The sequence below is a fragment of the Syngnathoides biaculeatus genome, chromosome 8, assembly GCF_019802595.1.
Source record: "Syngnathoides biaculeatus isolate LvHL_M chromosome 8, ASM1980259v1, whole genome shotgun sequence".
NCBI classification, from domain to species: Eukaryota; Metazoa; Chordata; class Actinopteri; order Syngnathiformes; family Syngnathidae; genus Syngnathoides; species Syngnathoides biaculeatus.
In genome coordinates, this window is record NC_084647.1 from 19,404,463 (window position 1) to 19,431,203 (window position 26,741).

The window sequence follows — 26,741 nt, forward strand, 5'->3', positions numbered from 1 at the left end:
TTACACAGGCTCACAGAGTTAAATACGCCCATTCATAGGAAGTGAGTAAGGAGGGACTTGGGAGGGTGTATTATGTGCGTGCGTGGGGGGGGAGACTGGTTGAGGAATCCTCAAAACTCAATTTGTTGACTGGCTGCACCATCATCCAAGTTTTGTTCTGCTGCCACTGAAGGCGAGAGGAAAGTGTAGGACTCTTCTCGAAGCAAACATTTTTTCTTAACTCAAAAAGCTGTCTCTTGGTTTGAGAAAAGAAAAAAAAAAAAAAACTACAGCATCTCTGTTCACAAGTGGTAGGGGGTCCAAGTCCGTCTTGAATTGTTACGCCAGACTGAAGCGTAGCAGGCCCCTGGACGAGCAGAAATGAAAAAGTGGTTATGATTGATGACTACGAGGGTTATTACTTCACAACGAGTTTGACTGCTTCTTAAGGCACTTCATACAAAATGGTTCCAAAACACGAGCAAAAATGGTAGATGGAGGTGGGGGTTGGTTTTTTTGTATTTGGAAGTGGGGCTATGTGGGTGCTGGCTTCAAGTTGGACAAAGTCACCTCTGCATGCCGGGATATGACTTTCACTCAGTCCTGCACTTTCCTCTTTGGGAGGGGACTTGGAAGGAAGGGCTGTCTTCAGTGCAAGCAGTGCAGCATTGAGCCCCGTGAAAAGGGAAATGAGTTCTTCCAAAATGTACCCAAAGTTTGCATTCCCGATGAAGGGAAAAAAAAAAAAAAAAAAAAAAAATCCATATATTAAAAGGGGGAAAGTTGGAGCGGATGAGGGTCCAAAGGGGAATGGAGGATGGACTGATCTGTGAATGACAAGAAGAAAACATTAAGATTGTAGTCTTCTGCACATCTGTTGACAAAAAGGTGTAAGACCTAAAGGTGTGCAAAAACCACTTTACAAAAAAGTAAGTACTGATATTAGAGTACTCGGGAAAAGTTAAAGCTCAATATTTGGAGCTTGAGCATCTTTAGGGGGGAAATAAGTAATACGGGTACGTACGCACACGGGTCAGATTCAAACGTTTACCTTCACTTGCAAAAGGTCGATCACGTCTGAGCGCTTACCCTGTGGTTTGGTTTATGTTAGGTGCATTTCAGCAATGTTTGATACAAAATTGAAAATGTTCAGGGCATACCACACAAGCCAAAATCCTTACAAATTATTTCATTCTGTGGTATGAATGGGAACTGGTGCCGACAATCCTTTGTGTTAAACCTGTTCAATATAAAATGCAGCAATTCCTTGTGTATGCTCAAGAAGTTGGTTGAGGCAAGGACTGACATGAAACAGAACAGTTCCGGGTCAGGAACCTTGATTAAGCTATTCCCAGACAAAGACAAGAACAACTGTTGACTGTGCAATCTATAAAATTATATATAACTGGGGAGAGGAAAAAAATGAGTTTGGAACCACAATGGACAGTAATTGCCTGCATATTCATGATGTACAATTAATTTATACACCAACCATAATTGCCGGACTATAAGCCACAACTTTTGCACACACTTTCAACCCCGCGGCTTATGCAATGATGCAGCTAAATTTTGGATTTTTTTCCTAATGGCGCCAGGGGCGCTCGAACAGGGGGGGGGGCTGAGACAGGTGGACTATTTGAGTTGAGAAAGATGCAGGTGTAATGTAACTTCGCGCATAAATAAAATTAGCATGAACAGACCCTCATCATAAAAAATGCAAGACATGCGTATGACGCAACTTTCAAGTTAAAAGCAAATCGAGCTGGCCGATAAAGAAGGAAACAGCTGCTGCACGTAAACCTGGCATAAATTAATCGATGATGAGAAGCTGGAAATGGCAGCGGGAAGAACGAAAAAAAAAAAGCTTCAGAGGTAATAAAAGCAGGTAGCCTGAACCATGTTGCTGCCGCGTCTCAGTGACTTTTAGCGCTATGTTTTTTTTTTTTAACCCAGCCCTGTTAGTGCTGTTACACTCACACATTCCTGCTGTGTTACTGCCGAGTGACAGGCAATGTTTGGAAAGAAAAGATGAGGCATATTATTAAGACTTTGAAAACTCTGTCGTTTTTCTTTGTAAATATCTCGTTTCAATATGGGCACATGCGGCTTATAGACAGATGCAGCTTATGTATGTAAAAAAAAAATGTACTAGGTGAGGCTTATAAGCAGGTCCGGCCTATTGTCCAGAAATTAGGTAATCATGATTGTGGAAGTTAATCATATTTGCATGTTTCCCACTCTGTCCTAGCGGCTAACATGCCACTAAATTTCATCAAAACCCCATCTAAGGTGATGCAGTTAGACTGCTTAAAAGTTCTGGGAAGTGTTAAGTTTAGTCTGTGTTGTAGAAAGTTAAGTGACACTTTTGCGTGAACACACGCACTACATATCATCCCCCCCAAAAGAAATTATCTTGTAGGTCCCTTATTTTTAGGGAACTGCTGTAAAACAAATTTGAAATGATTATTTCAAAACTGCAAAGCCTGGAATGATTTAGTGGTGGGGGCAGGAGTGGGCAACGTAGGTACTCACTGGCTCATGGCTTAACTTCTTCACCACTCTCACTATGGTACTCCGCCACATACAAGCTCTTGTCGATGATGCCAGGGATGGGCTTGATCTCTGTTCCTAGCTGTTCTTCGATGCCTTTCAGGTTGAAGCGATCGTCGTATGTGATCAGATTGATGGCCAGACCCAAGTGACCAAATCGGCCTGGGTGATGAGGATGAGCATTTAATTAGCCATTTATTTTCATAAATAATGCGAAGTCTACAAGACAGTCCTCACCAGATCTGCCAATGCGATGAAGGTAAGTCTCTCCCAGCTTCGGGAAGTCAAAATTGATTACAACATTCACAGCTTGAATGTCTATTCCTCTTGTGAAGAGGTCTGGCAGAGAAAAAAAAAAAAAAAAAAATTATTCACAGTAAAAAGCAAACATTTGACCAGCTAAAGTGCTTTATACCAATCAAACTATGGGGCACACAATGAAAAGAGTGACTGTAGCGGTCAGCCAAAGAAGAACACACTAGCATGTTCAAGCTTGTTAGCTCAGTGGAAAATTCAACCTAACAAATTTAGCTTCCTTTAATTCATTTGGAAAAGGCATTTACATCATTCAAGATGGCATATGACTTACCAGTGCAGACAAGATTTCGACAGAGACCATTTCGGAAATCGTGGAACACACGGTTGCGATGTTCCTGGAGAAAAGGGGAAGAATTCAACCCAAAACTAAAACTTTGCTTTGGGGTACAGAGCAAAGCCTGATAAGTTTCAAGAGAGGCATCACTTTATAACAATTGTAAAGGGCTACAGAGAGAACTGCATCCTGACCTGTCTCATCTTGGCATGAATGTAGAAACAAGAGTAACCGAGCTGAGAGATCTTCTTGGCGAGGAGCTCTACTCTCTGAGAGGAGTTGCAGAAGATTATAGACTGGTTGATCTGAAGCTAGAAGACAAGTGACAGATAGTTGTTACAGTCCAACTGTTTGATTTGTTTGTTTTTGACTTGCATCAAACCAGAAAGGTCTGTCTTACCCTGGAGAACAAGGTGTTGAGGCAATGGACTTTTTGCCTTTCAGTGACGTAGGCATAATACTGAGTCACCCCCTTCAATGTGAGCTCCTCCATGAGGTTGATCTCATAGGGCTTCTGCAGGTGTGAATTCTACAACCAAAGTGAAAACTGGTTTGTAATAAAAGCACCATGCGATGGCAAATTCAAGATCCCGGAAAATTGTAATTACAAATAAGATTGAACTGTTGAAACCAAGACTGAGAACTACTAAGTTCCGAACTTTTGAGAGTGTAAAATCTCGCGTTAATGGTCCCAAAACCAACACGCACTGGATTTCATGCGGAGAAATTGTAGTGTCAGGATGGAACTCAAACACCTGAGACCAAAGTCTGTTGGTTCCAGAATTGGTCACTTACTTACTGGCAGAATCAACAAAAACTGCTCTGGGTAGTTTCGGTAATAGCTCCCGTTTTTTAGTTCAGCGCTCATCACTTATGTGCATGCTTTTGGTGAAATTCCTTTACTATGCCAACCAATTGTAATGGAGGTGAGAAAACTATGAGCAGCAATCTTAGCATTAGTGACAACGTAGAATTTAAAGAATTTAAAATCAGGAGTTTCCGTGGCGAAAGTATGTGAGGAACGTAGAGTGAAAATTCAAAACTAAAGGTCATAAATAGGAATAAAGAAAAAGCTTTTACTGTAAAGTTCAATGTGGACGCTATCAAAGACGAAAAAGGTGTTTAGCATTGGATTAAAGGACACAGCACAGAAGACTGTTGGGTGCCCTCTCCACACTGCGGCAGACCAGAAAAAATAAATAAATATATTAAAAAAAACAAAAGCCGTGTACACCCTTGGCCTTTTTTGCATGAGTAGGCCCTACCTCACTATCCAAGGACAAAGGTTTCATTCAGTCAGTGGCTATTCCGTGTAGTTGGAAGTGTTAATTGGGCTACATTGTCTGTTGTGAACCAATAGGTCAGCGAGACACCTAGTTCAATGTTTAGTATGAGATAGAGCTACTATCACCCAGCCATTTGGCCCTCGGCAGGCCGCACAAAGAATTGACAGACTTTGTTTAAGTGTTTTTATACATTGAAAGTATGTGTGAGGCGTATTTAAATGTTTAATCTAATAAGTATTCTCTCCCAGATTGTCACATATCACAGGCCACAAACTTAACTCCCACGATGAATGGCGATTATTGTACTGCTAATTTTTTCCAGCAGCGGCTGATTACAGTAACTACACATTCAATGTATACGCTTGCGAAATAAAATATGTACTAGAAACCGTTTTGAAGTACACCTGCTTTTTGTTTTCAAAAGAACCCTGTAGTGTGCACTTGTAAGACTAACATTTGAAAACATACCATAAACTTCTGGACACTGAGGGGAAATGTAGCAGAGTAGAGCAAAATCTGTCTCTGTTTGGAGAGGAAGCCCAGAATCTCTTCCATCATGACTACAAAGTCCTGAGACAGGAGCTTGTCAGCCTGTTGGCAAATGAGAAAGAAATGAGTTGGGGAGGGAAAAAAAAAAAGCAGCCTGACAGAAAAAAAATAAAAACACACCCCACCTCATCAAGAACAATCATCTGCACTTGACTGACTTTGGCCACTCCTTTCTTGATGAGGTCTAAAATCCTGCCTGGAGTCGCAATGACCACATGAACTGGGAAAGAATTCAAAGACAATTTTAAGGTCACACAAATGTAATCATGTCAGCACAAGTCTCATCCAGATGTTAAGTGTTACCAGTTTCATCCAATCTCATGATGTCATCGCGTAGGTTGGTTCCACCCGTGGTTGCCATCACTTTCACGCCCCCCATGTGTTTGCTGACCTGGATACATATTTGGCTTACCTGGAGAGCCAGTTCTCTGGTGGGAACTATGACCAATGCTGGGTAGGAGAGAACAAAAGAGTAGAAGTCTCAACAGTCTGACAAACTATTCAGTATCATTATCTCACAGTACAGTGGGGGTGGGCAAACATTTGTGCTTTAAGGGCCTATTTCTTCAAAACTGACAGATGTGCCAGGTCATTCGTTTCAATAAATAAAAGCTTAAGTTAAACAGAGTGGTACCTCTACTTACGAACATCTCGAGTTGCGAAGGAAATTCAGAATGCGAAAAAAAAAAAAAAAGGGGGGGGGGGTGAATTTAAAGCCCCACGAATTCCATCGAAGGTTACCATCCCGTATCTTGGTTTGTGTGGCATAAGAGCTGCTCTCCAATGACCTACCGCTGTAGAATCTTCCTGACATCCCACTGGCTAGAAGGGACGTCAAACTTTACCCATGATGCTTTGCGTTCCTTAGGACACTCAAATGTCACAAAATTATGCTAGCACACATTGGGAAAAGTACAACTTTTCCCCCCAAGTTTATTGATTTTTATTCACGATGGGACCAAAGAAACTTTAGTGGAATTAAGTGGTTGCGTGCGTACAATTGTACGTATGTTTTCTCTCATCTGTTTGCTTGCCTCCTTCCCCCACAATGCCTTTTGCTTGTCACTCACCCTTCGCATTGTTACCCAACATCAAAGGTAAATGAACAATTTCCATTATGTACTTTCCCATATGCGCAATTAAGATTATGTAACCCTCACCAGAAAAAAAAAGTCTCCCTCTAGAAATTAAAATATTACTAATAATACAAATATTTTTAATAAAGTAATCAGGCACGGATTTGCACTCCGGGAAGTATTATCTCACGAATTCATTTAGATGTGTCCATGGTCTTTCAGGTTATTCATTCTCATGAAGCATGTTGTGTGTGTTTATATATATATATGTGTGTGTGTTTATATATATATATATATATATATTTTTTTTTTTAAGGAAAAGCAACTATATTTTTTTTTTTAAAAAAGGGCTAATTTTAAAAGAATTTAAGCCAAATTGTCATAAGTAATGAAATTCATGCTACACAATTTATGGAAAAACCTTATTTACAGGATACAATGCTTCAATAATTTTAAGTTTCCACCACTATCAACAATCTTAACCAATTTAATAAAACTACATGTTGAATTAATGTAATGAAGGACTTCACAATGTAAACAATGTGGCAGATACAGTAAATAGAACCAAGTGGGCCTTGAGGTGGCCCTTGGGCAAGACATTGTGAGATTGTACAGATGTGCCCACCTTGTATATAGTCCCTCTTCAGGTCAATCCGTTCAAGTAAGGGAATAAGGTATGCTCCACTCTTCCCTGTGCCATTCTTGGCTCTGGCCAAGATATCCCTCCCCGACAACGCGATGGGGATGCTTTCCTCCTACAAGCAGCAGTGAAAAGGGATCCTTTGAATATTTCTTTACCATTGTGACATGACACTTGCATCAGCAGAGACATTTGTGCAAGAAGAAACACACCTGGATGGGAGATGGCTTTTCCCAGCCCATCTCAAAGATTCCCATAAGCAGCTCCCTTTTGAGGCAATAATCTTCAAACTCGTTGCCTTTTGTTGCAGTCACATCCTGTGAGTAAACATGAACTGTAACTGGAAGGTTTCCGGTCAGTTTAACAAGGAAGTAATCCATCTCATAAATGTACTTCTGCGTTCATGAATTCACTTACTGGTGTTTTTCATGCTCTTTCAGAAAAACCCTAAGAAATGACCAAATCCGTCTCGACAGCCGTTGGTGTTAAGGTAATATGTTGAAGTTACGAATATCAACAAATTAGCTTTTTACGTCGGGAATAGAGAAATTTAGTCGGGGTTGTTCACGGAAGTAATTTTTTTTCTAAAACAAGAAGCCATTTTCTATGGTAATGTAAGAGGAGTTCAAAATGGTAGTACTTGTATAGTTAAAGATTAAACGCAAAACTGTACAGGCAATAAAAGTATATAGGCAGCAAAAACAAACTAGCAGAACAGTAATTCCTTGGCATTTTTAGCTATTAGCAGCAGAATCCATGTCCCCTGCCCACAATGGGGATTGCTGCGTTTCTTAGGGATGTACCGAAATGAAAACTCTTGGCTAAAACCAAAAATACATAAACAAAAGCCAAAAACTGAAGGAAGCCATGACCCTGATTATTGGTAAAATAATGGAAATTCACTTCAGGAACAGTTTGTCTCAGTTCCCCTTGTTTTTAAAACTATATGAACATTAACATAGGATAGAATTCTGAATACTGTATAGCTGGGGGGGGGGGGGAAAAAAAAAAAAAAAAAAAAAAAAAAAAAATCGCTAAATTACAGCTTTAAAACTCAGTTGTAAATATTGGATGCATCCCAATAAGTTCCACTTTCAATCTATTATAGAGACAAGATTGCTTTGAAATTCAATGACGCTAGACCTAATCAGGTTTACAAGATTTTAAGGCGATTTAATAACATGTATCCATCTATTTCAAGTTTTATGATGACCAAAATTACTTCAAAAACAATGTACACACCGAAGTTCTCATCCTCATGTCTTTTGGGGGCAATTTCAAAGTTTTCTTCCAGTCATCTCCAGGCCTGTAAACGTCCAAATATAAGAAATCATACAACACCTCATACGTCTGTCATGTTACAGAACTCTCCCGCAACGTTTGTCACACCACGCAACTTACTTGATGACAGAGTTAGTTGCAGGAGCTGTCAGGGCTTTGCCATTAATTGTGCCTTTCATCTGGTTTAGCGGTTGTTGCTGGGGGCCTCCGCCACCGCCTGGCGCTCCAGTTGGCTTAACCGAGCCGCGGAGTTGTCCATTCTGGTTTGACAAGCCCAAGATGACCGGGTTCTCTGTCCTGGCAGTGCTCATATTTAGTCCTTAGCGTCTCAGTCCAACAACGATGGACTTCAAGTGTGGAGTGAATCCACTCAGTGGGGAAACACTCACAAAAGTAGTCCTTCCCTCCCAGGGATGTTTTCTCTATACAATGTGTCCAAACGCTTATCCCTGCCACTAACTAAACAATGTTGCCGTTTCTGGGACATCAAGGGGGGGAGAAAAAAAATCCCTTTGATGTTTTAGAACAGATTTCTGTTGGGGGAAATATGCTTAATAAGCAGTTCAGTTTTAGCAAGCCTGGCACTTGACAGCAGGTGTCTGGAATCCAAACTCCGGGAGGGGTTAGCTGGCTTCTCGAGTACTGACCAACTTCTTAGAGCTGGACATGTCCAGGAGCGCTGATCCGCAGTGTCCTCAACAGTGGGTTTTTAAATCAAACCTGAAGCACAAAAGTAATCACTCAGACTGCAAATAAAACAAGTCAACTGTGTGACAAGATTTTTTTTTTTTGGAGGGGGGGGGGGGTTAGCTATTAGCGGCTAACACGTAGGCCTCGGTGGGGTTTTTTTTTTTTTTGGGGGGGGGGGCACACGCACATAATACTTAAAATTTAAGTGTCTCTTACAACTGGCAACGGGCTTTGAGCCGTAAAAATCTGTGAAATAATTCGAACGATACTATGGAAAGTTTACTTCGGTTGGTTAAAATTCAACGACACTAACGCACAAACGTAACCATGCATGCAAATCTCTGCCTCGACAAAACTATTGTTGAAACAGAAAGAAAAACAATTGTACCCCCTCTCTTTGCGAGAGGTATCTCTATGAAAAATGCTATAAAGTTAGCATCTAGCGGCTAAAGCGAAGCCCTCATGTCGTTGGGGGAAAGAAAACACACAAAGTCACGCACATTAAGACTTTAACCGTAATAAATATATCCGGCACAAAAAGGAACAGTGCAGCCATTTAAATCTATTACACGAAATGTTGAGCTGGAAGATAGCACAGATAACCTGGTTAGCCTTTTAATAAACGATGACGTAGAAACAACTTGCACGGGAAATTTGGCTTCGCATTTTTAGTCGTCCGCGTGAAAGAAGCATATTAAGAGAGGGGGGAAAAAAAACATTTTCAACATTGAGTCGTCATTTATGTGTTGTGGGGCGTTGGTAAGCATCACGGTTCTGCGTCCTCTACCCAGTTACCATTTTCAACAACACTGAGATTAGACGTCGATGAGCGTTAGCTTCCTAGCTTCTCGTCAACGCTAGCTTACTAGGCTACTGGCTACAGACGGCATAAAATGTTCCTGAACATCACGGGGCAATTGACGCAGGTCCCAAGGGGAGGATTAAACACAGGCACAATGTTCGAGTGAAGCCGCTTTTACCTCAGATAAGCGAAGAAAATCGTCCTTTGTTTTTAAATATTTTTAACAAGCTGTGTCAATTGGTAGCTGACTAAGCCGAGAGCACGAATGAGACTTGTTCTCATCCGAAATCAAGATGGCTTCCGATCGTATTTGAGCCCGCCTCCCACCGCCACCATCAGCTGATTTCATTTCCAATCCCCCCCCACCCCGGAAAAAACAGGTTAACATACATAGCAACACCATAAGGTTAATTAATTATTATTATTATTAATTAAGAGCAAATGATAAGTCACTGCATAAGCACAGCTGAGTTGAGTATTGAACTTTTTCCGGTTCCCTATATTTATGTGTAGCGTTGGTGTTCGAGCTGTGCTGAATGTTACAGTATCTTACAACGACGTTAAATATAATTTTAAGGAATTAAAAAGCGGTTTTTGATTCAGCACTTAGTCAGGACGGAAGGATAACTATAGCTCACGGTTCGGTTTTTATCACGGAATTAATTTTATGGTTCACTCGTGATTGCGATATTGTGGGAAAACTCCCGGTTCAGGAAGGTTAACGGTCCATGTGGCCAAAGAAGCGGAAGCAGGACCGAAAAACGTTTTTTTTTTTTCTTGCTGGCTGACTTAACAGGCTTCAGTGGATTTCCGCACAGAATCTTGTGGAAAAAAAAAATATTCAAATCATAAATTACCATACCGAGCACTTCTGTCCCTTTCCATACAGTGGTTACATTCATTCATTCATTACATTCTGTACCTCCAAAACGCTATTCTTGCTGCAGCAACAATCAAGCTACGCTCACAATATAACATTTGTTAAAATTTGTTCATTCACTAATTTTATATACTGTCAAGGGTGATGTATATGGGAATGATTCTTGTATTCACAGTTATTGCAATTTTTCCTAGATTTGGGGGCTTCGTGTTGCGTATTATTATTTTGAATTTAGATCATGTTGGGCTTCAGTACACAAGCGAGTTATTGTGAGCATCGGTTTCAAAAGTTGGATCCCAGTATCATCTGAATTTCCTGAAAGGAAAAAAAATGGGATTCGAAAAAACAAGTTAAGTGATCCAAATCCAAACATCCATCAAATCTATTAATTCATGAAATATAATATTTACTCATACTAACATACAGCCTGTATTGAAACTCAGGGTAAAGCTCTTTAAAACACTTGAAGTCTTCAATCTCCGAACGTCCCTTTCTTGGATGGTTTTGGCAAGAGGTGCCGCCATTTTGGAAACGGGAGTCGGTCCCATGTTGCACTAATGAATCAGGAATACCTGAGTGCATTAAATGTCAAAAGTGAAATTAAATTTTGATTTAGACCATTTGAAAGACATTCCTTATCTGTACTCCTTAATTCATCGAACTTTAAAATGATCAAATGGAGTGATCTCACTTTAGTTCTCGTTACCTTAGTTGATGATCAGTGATAAACATCCATCCATTTTCTTTGCCGCTTATCCTCACGAGGGTCGTGGGGAATACTGGAGCCTATCCCAGCTGTCAACGGGCAGGAGGCAGGGTACACCCTGAACTGGTTGCCAGCCAATTGCAGGGCACATGGAGACAAACAGCCACACTCACAATCACACCTAGAGGCAATTTAGGGTGTCCAATTAATGTTGCATTTTTTGGAATATGGGAGATAACCAGAATTGGCAGAGGAAACCCACGCAGGCACGGGGAGAACATGCAAACTCCACACAGGCGAGCCTGGGATTGAAACCAGGACCTCAGAACTGTGACACCAACGCTTTACCAGCTGATCCACCATGATAAACATAGAAATGCAAAATGGAGTGGAGTACATTGCTGTAATCAGATTTTCACTCAAGTTAGCAGTCTAACAGGTTGTGGTTTTGTCATCTTAGCCCTTTCTGTGGAGTGCGCATGTTCTCTCCTTTTTTTTTTTAATTAAAATGATCATGAAAAGTGTTTTCCTTACATATTCGGTGTCTGAGGTTGTTACCTACAACATAAAGTACGCCCGAGTTAAAAAATCTGACTTGACAAATAAAAATTAAATCACAATTGAAACTATTTAGGCTTGTCATAGTAGGTGCTAGTTTGTACTTTATTTTGGTACACGAGGTTGAAAATACTAGAAACTAGGAACACTGCATTATAATTCGCACCTTCAATGAATACCCTATTTTATATATTTTTTCCATATATAAGGCGCACCACATTATAAGTCAAATAGAATAGACGCTACAGTAGAGGCTGGGGTTATGTTATGCATCCATTAGATGGAGCTGAAATCAAGGTTCAATATTTATAGATATATAAGGCGCACAGGATTATAAGGCGCACAGTCTGTTTTGAGAAAATGGAAGGCTTTTGGGCACCCCTTAGAGTGCGGAAAATACGGTACTTTGTTTTTTGCTTTTTTTTTTTTTTTACATGATGTTATTCAATTGCACGTTAAATTTTTTTCCAAATAGTTCATTCTTTAAACGTTAGTCAGGATGAGTCTTCACACCAAGCTTTTTTTAAGGCTTTAATTTATTTGACTGCAACCGTGTCCCATTGTCTGTTTATCAAACAGCACCCTCTGTCCCCAGTAAAACCCACCGTTGAGATTCTCACTCTTCCATTTCTTTCAGACTTCTATTAAAACAGTTATACAGAATGAGAGTGCAAACAATCACAAATTGCATCCTATGTACAGCAGGTATATATTATTTTATGTATACATATATATATATATATATATATATATAATTCCTTTGCGCAACAGTTGTGGTAGCAGGAGAAATTAAAATCAAAGAAAAACAAATATAAATTCTCAGAACCACTCTGAACAGCCGTGTGATTCCCGAAAAGCACATCTTGGAAATATGTGTGTATTTGAAAAGCACATATCTGAGGACCCTTTTACAGTGCTCTTAAACATTGTCAATGTCTAAATCAGTAGCAATTTATTACTGATGATCCTAATTGGTCTTCTCCCAAAAAATACAAGATAGATTTTTGTTTTTTAAATTTGGGTAGAAACCCTAATCCCTGCATAATCTGTTCTTTTCATTTTCAAATGGCAATCAAAAATCAAAAGTGACTGATTATTTTGTTTTGTAATGTAACAAACAAAAAAAAAACAATAAAACATTAAAATTTTAGGGTAGGTTCAAAAAAATATAAAATGTGACTGAAACAGTCTTAGGGTTAGCTGGATATCAGTTACTACAGTTATTAGTCAAGTCTATCATCAATGATCCTTCAGCCAAATCATAACATGGAGAATTATGTATTGTTTTATATGACGGATGGAAAACCCCAAAAGATAACAATTCGGTATGTAGAAGTGACATTTACAGGAACTGCAAAACTAAAACCTTTCGATATCTGAGAGGAGCTAAATTTGTTGAACATTGCGGAGAGTCTTTGTCACAAGTTCATGTACTGTACAAACTGACTTCTGGTGAATTAAAATAAAAAATCTGTGGAGTCCATTTATTTTTAAGGTTAATGTTTTATGATGAGTTAAAGATGATTAAAGAAGAGTTCAAACTGATTGAAGTGGTTTGGTTTTTGTTTACGGTTTTGAATCATTAACATAGAGATCGTGCACATGACGTCACCGTTTTTACGGCGCCATATTGCCATTTGGGAGTCTTTGAACCAGAGGAGATTTTTCAAATTGCCCGAGACCCTGTTGTGCTGTTGGTTGTCACAATAGACGAGACAGTTCTTCAAAGATATCAGTCTATGGAATAGCATCTGAAAAGACCAGAAAAGATCAATGGATTTCAAACAGGATGGGATGGTGCCCAACCAAATACATACGGCTGTGTAGCGATCATTTCATTTCATTTCATGTACGAATTATTCTTCTCAGTCTCAAGTAAGTATTTATAATGACTCATTTGAGAACGATGTGTATTTTAAAAAAAACAAGAAACCGTCTGTCACAGAGAGGTTTACGGAGGTAAGCCTGTGGTCGCAATACGCTTCTGTGTACGGAGGAGACGACTCCCTGTCCTTTTCCCAATCATAGTTAATGAATGCAAGTTTGTGTAAAACTGGGGGTCATTTATTTAAATATTGGTATTTGTATTGAAAAAAAATCTGACTGGGTCCATCACTATGTGGGATATAGTCCTGATTGAGAACAGATCCAGCAACGAAGTACACTATTTGTATGCGTCTAGATTTTTATACGCTTTCAAACTCTTTTGTGTAAATCTCGACGACTTACTGACCAGATACATGTGTAGGTCCAGATGTCCAAGACAAGCAGAAGCGAATTGACTGTCAAATTTCTTATCGGCGAAAACATCGACGGCATTAAATATGGATCCTCTACACCAAGGGTCTCTAATTTTTCCACCTATCTTTGTTTATCTAAATGTTTAATGGTATCGGACAAAACTCTGGGTGTCGTGCTACAAGACATATTTTCGTTTCATCTCAACGGAATAAACTTGCAACAATGCTTTGTTTGACCGTCAATACGGCAACATGAACAAAAAAAATTACGTGATTTTATGACATAGGTGCACAATCTCTATAGGCGATTATTGGTATAAACATTTTTGGGAGCATCAATTAATCGACTTTTGCTAATCACAGTAGGGGTCTGTTTTTAACCCCCGTGAAGTGTGGATCTACTGTATAGTGGAAACCCACTGGGAATAGGGAATGACCACAAACTGCAAAAATACGTGGATGATTCATCCATCCATTTTCCATACCTCTTGTCCTCACACGGGTCATGGACGAGCTGGCATGTGTCATAACTAACATAAAATAACCATTCACACTGACATTGATGACGGCCATTATAACTGCATTTGGGAAACAACTTTAACCCAAAAAATGATTGAATAATCATGAAAAAAAAACTGCAATCAGCATTTGAGGCGTATTCACCCCTCTCCAAAAAAAAAAAAAAAAAACAATAGATAGTTGAAAACAAGACCTGCATACAAGTGCATCTGCGGTGCCAAAATGTCGATCCACAGTATTTCATTTTGGTTTAATCCTGAAATTTCCCCCTAAAAGCCCAGCATCTTTATCTCTTTGTAAGCCGTATGTCTCCATTGACTGACTGCAGTAACTAACAAAGTAACGTGCCTTTCGTAATGGTTGTTTGACTTCCCGGTCACGTAAAATATCCATCGAGCTATACAACTACCTCACTGATTCTCACTGGGGTCGCAGGTGTGCTGGAGCATATCCCAGATGACTTTGGGAACGAGGCGCAGTACACCCTGAACTGATCGCCAGTTGTCATCAAAGGGCAAATATAGACAACCATTCAAACTGACATTTACACCGATGGACATTTTACATGACATGGATGTATTTTGGAATTTGGGACGAAACAGTACTGAACTCAAAAATGAAAACAATCATGTGGGTCATTTTTTCAATGTATTTTTGATCAGTCTAAAATTGAATTATAAAAAAATGTGTTCGGGTCTCCCCTCTGCCCGCTTATTCTGTTAGATTAAAAACAAACGAAAAAAATAAATAAAATGAGTCACTTATTCATTTGTTATTTTTGTTGATTTTCATTTGCCAATTAAAATGGAAAGAATGAATGATACATGGATTACAATGGTAATGTAAACGAGACACTTGTACAGGTTGCGTCCGGTGGATTAAAAAGGCATATTGGCCATACTGCCAGGACTGTAGCCAATTGGGCTGTCCAGAGACATCACTCGCTGTCTTAGGGTCTGGGGCCCTACCAATCCAGTCCGTGGGTGGGATGGACCCATCATGGGACCCTGAGGGCCAAAGGGGTCTCCCGGAATGGGCATATTTCGTTGCTTGCCCTGCATCATCATCATGTTTTGCCGTGCCATCAAATTGTGCTGTTGTTGCTGAGGTGACATCATTCCCGGGTATGGACCGGAGGGATGGTGGAGAAGACTGTTGGCCATCATGGCTTGCTGTTGCTGTGGAACCATACCTGTCCTTGCCAACATGTTGCCCATGCTGGGCACCATTCCCCTGGCATTCCCCTGGAGAATGGTCATGTTTTGGCCGAGTCCACTGTGCCCCTGGTTAGGTGGCAACTGCTGCTCGGCCATCATGTTCTGTAAATTGGCCAAGTGAGGGTTTGACGTTGATATGTGTGGAGGACAAGAGGACGACAAGTGTTTGAGGAGCTGCTGGGGAGGTGGCTGCTGTGAACCAGGCCCCTGGTTTGGATTCTGGTGTGGTTCGCTCTTGGGGAAATACTGCAGAGTGCTGCTGGGTTTATCAGAAGGAATGATGCGGGACAAGTCGAACTCGGGAATCCCAGAGTGGGTAGGTCGTATTACTTCACTCAGATCTGGGCCGTCTCCCATGGGAAGAGGTGGAAAGGACTCTGAGGGATGAGGGTGTCGTGGGTGGGGGTCTTTCCCGAGCAGGTGCAGCTGCTGAGGTGACAGAATGTCCTCTCCAGACTGAGAGAAGGTATGTGACATTCTGCCAATGGGTGAGCGCATATGGCTATGAGACGAAAGCTGCATGCGAGAGAAAGCCACCATCTGGTTTTGCGACATCGGTGAAACATTGCAAGGACCAAGGTCATCACTTCCTCCGCCCATCATGGTGGAACTCATAAGGGGAAGGCTCATTGCATTTGGGGAAGACAACACAGGTTCCAAGGGGTCATGGGCTAGATGCTGCTGACCTTGGCTGGGGATTCGCACAGGGCTCTGGGTATCACTCTTGGCACCGATGGAACTCTGGGAGACTAAGATTTGGGATGTCGGAAGGTTCCCAATGTTTCCTGTTGGCGTAGCAAAAGAAGCATGTGAGAGTGAGACCGTTAATCATTAGAAGGTTTAGCCTTACCTACCCCAAAGAAGTTGGATAAACATCAATCAGAAGCCAATTCATATTTTAGAACAAAGTGATCACTCAGTCTTAACACCAACCCAAAATATGACCCTTTGTCACTAAACCTCTACTGTTAATCCTAATGCCGTACTCCCAACCTTTAACATCAAGGTTTACCCTTAATGCAAACCCTTGAATGCTAATCCTAACCCTAACTCTTTCCTGCCTAACACTTGAACCAAAACTTCAACAACAACCGTTACCCCTCACTCCCAATCTTAACCCCTTAGTATTCCTAAACAACAAACCTAGCTTTTAACTCCTTTCCCTCACCCCTAATCTAAATCATTACTCATATAGTAAACCTGCAAACTTTAATCCGAAACCCAACCAAGCATAAACTATATGTTCACCCTGGATAATGCTTTTGCCGGAATTTATTCCCCACTTTTTAGGGGGCTAATACCATAGTTTGGTTGCTGAATTGAACAAGTTCAGAGGGTTCGCTGTAAATTCTGGAACACACCTCATAAATGACTAATTTCCTGATGAAAAGTCCCGGTGTGTTTTTGGGTTCATACCTCCAATGCTGACGCCAGGCTGAAGAGGTCGATCTGGCAACATCTCATCATCAGAAGTTGCAATTGTCTTGATTGCGTCGTGGTATAGGGGAGTAGAACTAGGCAAGGCGTATTTGGACATCTGAGACATGATCAGCGATAAAGGATTCTGTGTTTGGGGGGTATCGGGCGATGATGTAAATGTCATGCTAGGATTTATCAAGCCCGGTTGGCTACTAGGGGTGGAGTTGGAGCTTCTAGGGGGTAGTGACTGCCCTGCAAAAAGCATCAAGATAAATGTCACCAAAACCATTATGATTAATTAAGGCATCATATTACTTCTGAAGTGCATTGTAAAAAATGTAATAACCTAGAAATTTACCTCTCTCAGGATGATTTCCTCCATTGCCTGTAGCCCTCACACTGGTCGGGCCCCCTGGACTTGAAGGATCTCTTTTCGGAGAAATCCAAGCAGGAGAACCCATAGCCATAGCTGGAGACTTAACTTGTCCAGGTGAGAGAGATGGGGAGTGCAGGTCGTGGTTAGTAGATCCCATTATCTGAGGCGATTTCATGGAGGAAGAGCACGGCGTCCCTGCACCAGAAGCAGGGGGGACAGGGGGGTGAGGGACTTCAGCGGCGACAATCGAGGGCGACTTCTGCCCTGGAAGAGATGGAGATGTAAGATGAGCAGATGGCTCTCGTTGAAGCGATGGTGAACTAAGATGATGAGGATGCTGGACTGTCGGAGAAGTCAGTGACTGAACATTGACTGAGAGGTCGCCAGGATGCCGAGGACCAGGACCCATTCCTCTGAGGTCTCCTGTGATTGGCATATGACTAAGTCGTGATGTACCGCCTATTTGATTATGACCCTCTTGCTCAGTCTCAAAAATGTCATGGCCGGGCTGCTGAAGGTAAGGCGCTTCAACCGGTCCACCAGAAAAAGGCCCTTGAGTTGGAAAACGGAAGGGTCCATCAGGTCCTGAGACCATCCCCATATTTCTTCTTTCATTTTGTGATGCACGTATTCTTGCTAGCTCTCCAGGACTGAAAAACTCACTTAAAGGTCCTGCTCTCCCTTGGCCCCTTCTGAGCTTTTGTGAGAGAGTCATATGCTGCTGCTGAATATTCAACTGCGGGTTCATGTTCATTGAAAGGTTACTCGCCAGAGGGGAGTCCATTAAGTCTCTAATCTGAGGCCCCCCTCCAGGAGAGTCCATCATATCCCGTGAAACAGGAAAGTCCATGTGATCCCCTTGATTAGAAGGTGGACCCCTGCCCATAGCACCCAAATTGGAGAAGTCTGGGCCCCCGGGATTGTCCATAATTCTTGACCCCATATTGCCCGTATGCTGTGCAATAATCCGATCGAGTTCAAACCGAGGAAGACCCTGCATCTGGCGCTTCTCTGTGATGCGAAATAGTTCCGCACGGGTTAAAAGATGTTCTGGCTTTTCCTGCGTGTGTTGAGGAGGGTAGCAACTGTGGAATGGACCTGCACTGTCCATGTTGTTAGGCATATTGTCCAGCCAAATCCCTGGCCTGGTAGCCCTTTGGGGTCCTAGACCATCGACAGATAACAGCTCCCCGGGACTCCCAGGAAACCCTGCTCCACCTGCTGGCCCTCTCTGCACATGTGAAAGGAATTGTGGACGTCCAGGTCCTTCTTGGTGGATGCCTGTCATTCGTACATTACCAGGCATTCCTCCTCCCATCATATTTCCAGAAACCCACTGTTGATCTCCAGGCTTGCTGTGATATGGCGGAGGTGGTCCTCTAATTATCATAGGACCTCCATGTAAGCTCATCTCTGTCATCACCCTAAAGTGCTGGGGATTTTGTATTTCCTGTTGCCTCCTCTTCTCCAGGTAGTACTCTTCTTGGAGTTTCCGCCACGCAACTTGCTCTTGGGTTAGCCCCTCCGCTCCAAGTAAGGGGCCCATGTCCAAGCCAGGTGAAGCCAGCTGATGATGAGGGTGCTGGGGAAGATTATGGTGAGAGTCCATTTCAGGGCTGTGAGTGGCAGTGGTAAGCGACTCTGTTTGAGACATTATGGACTGCAGCGGTTCTTCATATTTCCTCATGGTTCCTAGAGAGGCCAACGCTGATAGCGCCATGTTCTCGCAACTGCCATCCCCAGAGTTTGTATTGTTACTGCCATCCTCAAGAATAGCATCTCGATTGCTACTACTGTTGTTAACCATGCTGGGAGCATTATTTGTAAGGTTACTGTTGGAGCCTTCTGTGTCACCTTGAGGGCCCTCTCTTGCTCCAGTACGTAGCAATAGCCTCTCGATGTCCCTCAGAGTCTGTAAAGAACGCTCCCGGTGTTCTAGCTGCTCCTTGGAAAGACCACCTTCATTACCAGGTCCACTTCGCTGTCCTGTGTCACTCTGTAAATGTGCAGACACAACGGAGGGACTCCCCGATGGGGAGAGACTAGTAACGGGAAGACCCTCACAGTGTACTGTTCCCAAGCCAGGGCCTGAAGGTGTGGCTCTGCCATCTCCCTCTGGCTTATGGGACAGAATGCAGTTTGTACTGGAGAGGCCACCATGTCTGGTCCGAGGGGAGTCATTGTCAGAGTGCCCCGCTGAAGTTGGAGTTCTCACAGCAAGTGAGGAGACAACGCCTCCTGCCAAGTTGGGCTGCGGTGTTCCACTTTTGGATTTAGGGGTTCCTGTGGGTGGAGAGGCACTGGAGTTCACCTTCTCAGTGATCCTCACCTGTGCGTAGCCCTAAGTCAGACAAAAATGAGCAAGTTTTTACAACAAATTTCCACAAATACAACAGGTAATCATTCTACAAAAAGAGTTCAGTTCTTACAGAAGGCACTGCAGTCTATTCCTAACGGAAACTAACGCAATAGTAAAGTCATATTTACAGGAAGTATTTGTACGAAAAAAAACTTGTAGGCCTAAATATAAAACAATCAAAAAGCAGTTAAGTATGGCAATATCAAAACTTACCATCTTATGTGTGTGATCGCATATTCTTATACCGCAGCGCAATCATAACCTTTAGGGTTTATCCTGCATTACAAATTCAGATGCGTACTCAATTGACAAATTTCCAGCCACCTCTAATCCTAAAACTTCTAATATCATGAAAATTGTTTTGTTATTTCTGGCATTATGTGGAGGTGGAACTATCAGAAACATTTAGAAGTCACTCCTGAAACCATCAAAGAAGAAGTTGAAGAGACTTAATATGTCAGATGTTTTTGTGGATTTAGCAAAAGAAACCTTCAGAGATAGAGTTTTTTAATGCCAGTGGGAGGCGCCGCATACACAGGCCTGCCAGAGAAGTATCAAAATGTTACCAACTCTGCCTCTATTCCAACCAGGAAAAGAACTGTTAACCTTAAAACCGTGTACGTTTATACCCTCATGAACTGAGGACCCCCACCTCACCTTTGTTCTACAAGACTCTGTGCTCCACGAACTGGCATTGAGACCCCAAAAAATGTGCATTAAGATAAAGACAAGAGATGGTGGAACCCAGTTAATGAACACTCCCATTGATGAACACAATTTGTGGATAAAAATTGCTCTGCTTTACAAATTATGTTTCAGTTCACATAGTTACAGACTGTATTCTTTGATAGGGTAAGCATCGTTCACTCCATTGTTCAGGGAGTTCTGTTTTGGCTGTAAAATATCACTGAGTAAGGGTGCCAAGAAAGTGAAAAGTGAAACTTTACATCTGATTTACTGTAGTTTCCATGGCTGACCTGATCTAACTTGGTACGTGGTATATTTTGCTGGTGAAACTGAAGAATGGAATCCATCTTTCCTTTCATTACCGCCTCTGCAGCACTGTTGAAACAAAATTCACAAATTAGTATCATTAAGTGGTACAATTTTACAAGATACATGTTACTGCTTAATATTTTTTTTTCTTCAAACATAGAAAAAACAATAATTAAAAATGAAAATATTTTTTCTTTTTCTTTAAAATGCAGCTTACCTGTTGGCCATGCTGGTTGTGAAGACATACAACAGCTGCTGCTTCGACTGAGGCACAGGCGGTCCAGGCTTCAATCCAACTCCTGGTGCACAAACCATTACAGGCTCAGACGTGGCAGCCCCCGTAGGCGGATGATCATGTTGTCCCTGCCTGGGTCCTGGCAACCCTCGCTCCCCTAAAAAAATAAACAGTTTGAAGCAATATCCTCATGCTGCCAACTGAAATTGTGTTGTAGTAGGTGCACGATAGAAACACTAGATGGAGTTAAACCACACATAAAAGCGAATCAAGTAGGTCATCAACAACAAACAAGCACAACTGATACACATTTCAGATCATCAAACTAATTTTATAAGTCACAAAAACAAACCAGGTAAATGAGAATTTCACTTATTACATGAAAAATCTGCAAAGCCATCTGGCACTATGTGAAAATGCAATTGACCAATCCTATCACGTTTCACCACTGTTCACAGTTTCTCCATTTGTAGATATGGCTCTTATCGTGGGTCACTGGAGTCCAAAAGCCTTGGGAATTGCTTTGTTACTGTACCTGTTAACAGATGCTTTGTTTCTCCTTTGTTCAGGAATTTCTTTGTATTATGGCATGATATGTTTTCTTTTAAGTTCTTGTAGCCTACTTCACATCGTCTGAAAGGTACTATTGGAGGTATTCTTTTATTTTTAAAAATCTTTAGGCCTGGGTGCAGCCACTGAAATTGAACAAAACTTTTCTAGAACTGCTATTAATCACATTGAACTAATGATTTAACACGGGGAGAGCAATTCATTTTTACGCATTTGACCATATAAATTCTGATTTCTTTAAAAATCTCAAAATAACAATCTAGAAAACATTATTAGTATTTCCATGGTTTTAACTTTTTGGGATATCAAAATTGACTTGATGATCTGAAATATTTTAGTGTAATAAAAATGCAAAATAATAATAATAAAATTTTAAAAATTGAACTCAGGAAAGGGTCAAAAAGTTTTTACAGCACTGTAAATCAAAAAGACTTTTTCCATACTCACGCTGAGTTGTTGAGCGTGGCTTGTCGTCGTCTTCTTCTGTGTCGGGTCCAGAGCACCACTCATCTCCACTGTATGGCTGCTTCTTCTCCAGAACACATCGGCGCTTACTGCGCGTGACACCCTCTTCAACACACACACACAAAGAAAATGTAGAGTGACTATGAGAATACTGTTCTTTATTTAGACCAGTGGTTCACAAACGTTTTGGGTCCAGGCAAATCTGATAAGCGACCTGCTCATAATCCTAAAGCTGAATAACAGAACTACTATGTGTACATGCCCTAAGAAAAAGAGTTTCCTATTTTCGAGAAAGAAATGTAAACATTATGACTTTCTTTTTGTATAGAAAAAAAAGTTGTGCATTATGAGATTAAAGTTATATTTCTCCAAAAAAAAAAATTCACAAGAGCAAAGATGTACAGTATTTGTTGGGATAATATAGGTTGTCATTTTAGGAGAATATAGTATTTTGTTGGGATAAAAGCTGTCATCTTGCAAAAACTAAGCTGTATTTTTCCAGGATAAAGTCATAATCATATGATATTAAAGTCAAAGTTTAACAAGTGAATAAAATTTTTCAACAAGTAGCTTTCAAAGATACAGTATATCAACTTTTATATAACGCTTTATATTCTGGAAAAGATAACTTGATTCTCTAAAAAAACTGTACCATACTCAAGACAAAAAGATTTTGTTCACCAAAAAAAATGGGACCTTATTTCAATCATCATATGATATTGGACATTTAAAAAAAATGCAGCTTTTTGGGATGATAAACTCACACCCTAAAAACAATTACATCGGATTTTAATTGGCTCATTGTCAGTAGTGGTAAAGCTAGGGAAGGAGGAGTCATTTATTTTAATGGTTTTATTGGTCCGGCGGTCCCGTTATGAAGGGATGTAGTTTAAATTGATTTTACATTATCTGAAATTAGAACAAAGTGAAATTCAACAAACATCAAAGATTGTTTTCTATTGTCCTGTAGTGTGGTCTATGGAGCAATAATACACAGAAAGGACAGCAGAGGGTGCTCCCCCAGTTCAACGCCAGTGATCTCTTGTTTTTCTTCCAATGTTACGTTGCCAAGGGCTACAGGATTCTTTTCACAATAAAGTCAGTCATTGAACCAATTTGTAGGCCTTGGTCACTAGGGTTGTCCTGCTTTTTTTCAGAACTGTAATGTGTAGCTCAGCTAAAGGCAGGCTTGACCTTCCTTTCAATTCAACATTCTTTGGTGCAGCTATCAAATCAAGGGAAACGGGACAGAACATGAAAGAATATGATGGCATTTTATTTATTTTGTCATCCGCTCATCCTTGTGTTAATAAATATATTTTTCCCTGAATCTATGCATTTTAATCAGATTAAAAAGTGCAATTTCATCACCGATCGAGTGTCAATGCCGAGAGATGCTGTTGCTAGGCAGAATTGCCAAGGGTTCCAAATAATTTGAAGGGCATACTGCTCATTAATTCATTAGAGTGTGTATTAAAAGTAGCTGTGAGTAGCATCGGTCAGTGTTTCTTTCACAACCTATATTTAACCAGGGCACAAATTAAAAAAAAATATTGTAAACACCGTCAAATAAAAAGTTAATATACTGAAATAATGATATTATGCAATTTAAATAGTGTCATATCTGGGCCTGCTCAGTTGAACACTCCTTTTATTAAGATGTATGAATGGCAGCAATTGCATAGAGAGGCTAAGTACAACCATCTATTAACTAGTGAAGGAACATTCCATTGTTCTGGCTTGTCACTATACATTGCTGGCATAGATAGGTGAACAAAGAAAGTTTGTAGAAAGTAAATGTTTATTTTGGACCCATTAACTGCAAGTGAATAATTTCCTTTAGCACACTTGCTAATCTCACATAGTGTTTGGGAAACAATAATATCGTGATAAAATCAGAGCAATTTGATTGGTTGCTCTGTAAGCGCAAAGACCATATGATCGATAAAGCCTTTTTTTCATGGTCTTGCGGCTAGAAAAAAGATGGGTCTTTTTTTAAAGAATTCTCATTATTGAAATGTCGCACACCAATCGGGCTCGGTATTACATCACGTCCATCAATCAATTTTCTGAGCTGCTCATCCTCACAAGGGTTGTGGGAGTGCTGGAGCCAATCCCAGCTATCATTGGCAGGAGGCAGGGTACACCCTGAACTGGTTGCCAACCAATCGCAGGGCACATGGAAACAGACAACATTCGCACTCACAATCACACCTTGGGGAAATTTAGAGTCTCCAATTAATGCATGTTTTCGGGATGTGGGAGGAAACCGGAGTGCCCAGAGAAAACCCACGCAGGCATGGGGAGAACATGCAAACTCCACCTGGATTTGAACCTTAGTCCTTAGCCAATGCTCTACAGCTCTACCACCGTGCCTCCTATTACATCGCAAAATTTTACCCATTTTTTTAATTAAGCTATTTTTGGGTACAGTGGGTTATTACTGAGCAGGCCACTCACACAATTCTGAGGTTCAAATCTGGGGAACCAGCTTCATCTGGGGAATTTGCATGTTCTCCCCACGGTTAATTAAAAATTTTCCATCGTTGCGAATGAATTGTCACTGCAAGTATTGTTCTATTAGTCATTTCAAACCGCTAGAGGACTCTGCATCTTTTCGCACAGTTGTCAAAAAAATAATACTAATTATATCCATTATGAGCAACTTTTTATTGCCTTGTGAATTTTTTTTTGTTTGTTTTGCAAGTCTTTATGTTTCAACAGCATAAAAGACTAATTCCTTGTGTTTTAAAAATTTTTTGGGGGGAATACTTGGTAAATAAAGATGATTCTGATTTTCTATAAGTGCGCTCTGTAACACACCTCTTGTCAGGCTCCATCTCACCCACGACCTTAATGACAATAAGCAGCACAGAAAATGGATGGATTGATGTTATTTTAAGCGTTTTATTGTTGGACTGACAGCATGTGACCTCAGCAACAAGTACACAAAACAACTTTTTCCACATCAGAAGCTTAAAAAGATTGGCAACCTTGTAAGCGAGGACATTTGACGCGTTTTCATGTGAAAGACGTCAGTAAAGCTAGCAGAAGCCTTGGGAGAGTGGAGGGAGGAAATTCTGCCGCATCGCAGAAAGGTCGGGGGATTTTCGGTGCTATTACGTTCACTTCCTGTCGCGGAGGAGGTGAAGAAGCCACGTCATCAAGTTTTTTCATCGATTGAAACTGACAGCCAGGCAAAAGGAGGTGAACTCTTGCACCATAAAGGGAGCTATATTGTGCATATTTTCAACAATACCAGACACAAATAGGCAGCTCACAAAAACATGATCTGGTTGTTTAATTTCACATTTTATGCGTGGGCAGGCACTCCGGAGACCCTTCTTTTGTGCCCAGTAAACCACTGCTAACCTGCAATAAACTATTCACATATGAAAACATTTTATTTTCTTTCAGTGAAATTTATCCTCCTGAGACTCACCTATTTTTTGCCCCTCCTTTAACGCCCTAACTAGAACATGATGTCGCCACAGTCCTATAAAAAATATGGAGTGTAGTAATTGGTGTCAAGGAACTCTGATTCTGATGTTGACATGATACACCTCAACTGAAAGACCAAAATCTTTCAGTCTGGAGGAGGCAAGTGGATCCAAGGATATTAGTCAAGTTATGGATAGTGTTTGCCACATGTGTAAGTTTTTGCTCTGCTGATATAAAATTATGTTTATTGTTAATAGGTAGGCAATAATAAAACATGTTAGGGAGGGTGTCCGTAAATAGTTTTTTTTTCCGTAATTGTGCACTATTCCCTTCAAATAGTTGGACGTTTACTGTTCTTGGGTATTTCACTTCATACTTGAAGGCATTCCAAAGATCCAACTGTTCAAGTGCAAGCCTATGTGTCTCTTTAAATATGCATTGCAGGACATCTTGGAATGAAAAAAACATCTCACCTGCTTTGGCATCAGCATCCATGGTTTTAGTAGCGGCATGTCTTGATTCACCAGAGTCCACAGACACGCTTCTCTCCCGTTTGCTTTTGGTTTTGAGCATCCCTCCAACAGTGCTCGACGATTGGCTGGAGGCCTTCAGCCCAGGGGTGCTCTTGTTAAGTCCATGGTTCCCAGCACTGAGGCGGCTCTTGGGGCCCAGGTGACCAGAGGGTCCCTGCTGCTGCGGCTGCTGGACCGGCAGGTTTACGGCAGCCATTTGAGCTCTTGCGTCACCGGTGATCTTGCTTGCCATGATTGGCCAGTTTATTGTCCGTGTGCATTTGACTGGTTGCTGAGCGAGGCTGAGGAGCGGTGTTGAGAAGAGCTCGGCCAGAGCTCACATTGCAATTAGGCAACACTAGTGGAGAAACGACAAGACAGTGTTTTACCGATCTTTAGTAACCAGCAACAGAATACCGGTTTTGTTACACGACCACTTAAATCATTTGTTTTGAAATAAAGAGTTTGTTGATAGCTCGACGTCTTTTCTTTGTCCAAGCTAAGGCAGTGCTAGGTTAACTATACTCGGGGAGTTCTGCCAGTGAATCCTTCACACAAACCCGCAGCATTTCTTTTAAGTAAATATAACAATGTAAAATAACCAAAGTACACATATCCAAAACAAAAGAAGCTTTGTATTTTGACAGTCTCTGGAACACCAGAGCAGGTAAGCGCCGCACAATCGGGGAGCAACTATGCCCTGTTGCACATGGCGCTAAGCTGTCGACCCAAATTGCTCCAAATAAAAAAAATTAAAAATTAGAGTTCCCCGCACATTGAGCAATCAAATACAGTATATGCAT

The 26,741-nt window shown here is 41.1% G+C and overlaps 2 protein-coding genes across 5 annotated transcripts in view; both read right to left on the reverse strand.

The window, feature by feature from the left end:
- Positions 1–247: 247 nt before the first annotated feature.
- On the reverse strand, positions 248–9,780 carry ddx6 (DEAD (Asp-Glu-Ala-Asp) box helicase 6). 2 transcript variants are annotated; one of them, XR_009796080.1, is made up of 15 exons: positions 9,624–9,780; positions 8,074–8,673; positions 7,915–7,978; positions 6,885–6,989; positions 6,658–6,787; positions 5,260–5,406; positions 5,082–5,176; positions 4,876–4,998; positions 3,522–3,650; positions 3,316–3,432; positions 3,119–3,182; positions 2,767–2,868; positions 2,512–2,691; positions 550–806; positions 248–346 (listed from the first exon to the last, which is right to left on the reverse strand). XR_009796080.1 is itself a non-coding variant. In XM_061827437.1 (14 exons), exons 2-13 carry the CDS (start codon positions 8,262–8,264, stop codon positions 2,516–2,518), a joined length of 1,443 nt encoding a protein of 480 aa, XP_061683421.1. In that variant the 5' UTR covers positions 8,265–8,673; positions 9,624–9,780; the 3' UTR covers positions 248–806; positions 2,512–2,515. The 2 variants fall into 2 exon arrangements, 1 of the variants encoding a protein (XP_061683421.1); XM_061827437.1 differs by having other exon boundaries at positions 248–806.
- A 2,539-nt stretch (positions 9,781–12,319) lies between these two features.
- Positions 12,320–26,741, reverse strand: part of bcl9l (bcl9 like) — a 32,117-nt gene continuing 17,695 nt past the window's right edge. For all 3 annotated transcript variants that reach the window (XM_061827313.1, XM_061827312.1, XM_061827311.1), the window contains 7 exons: positions 25,900–26,296; positions 21,968–22,090; positions 20,933–21,107; positions 20,697–20,781; positions 17,343–19,701; positions 16,982–17,236; positions 12,320–16,350 (listed from right to left, as the gene is read on the reverse strand). In XM_061827313.1, the coding sequence (XP_061683297.1) occupies positions 15,227–16,350; positions 16,982–17,236; positions 17,343–19,701; positions 20,697–20,781; positions 20,933–21,107; positions 21,968–22,090; positions 25,900–26,191 (4,413 nt within the window). In that variant the 5' untranslated portion in view covers positions 26,192–26,296 and the 3' untranslated portion in view covers positions 12,320–15,226. The remainder of the gene's footprint in view (positions 16,351–16,981; positions 17,237–17,342; positions 19,702–20,696; positions 20,782–20,932; positions 21,108–21,967; positions 22,091–25,899; positions 26,297–26,741) is intronic.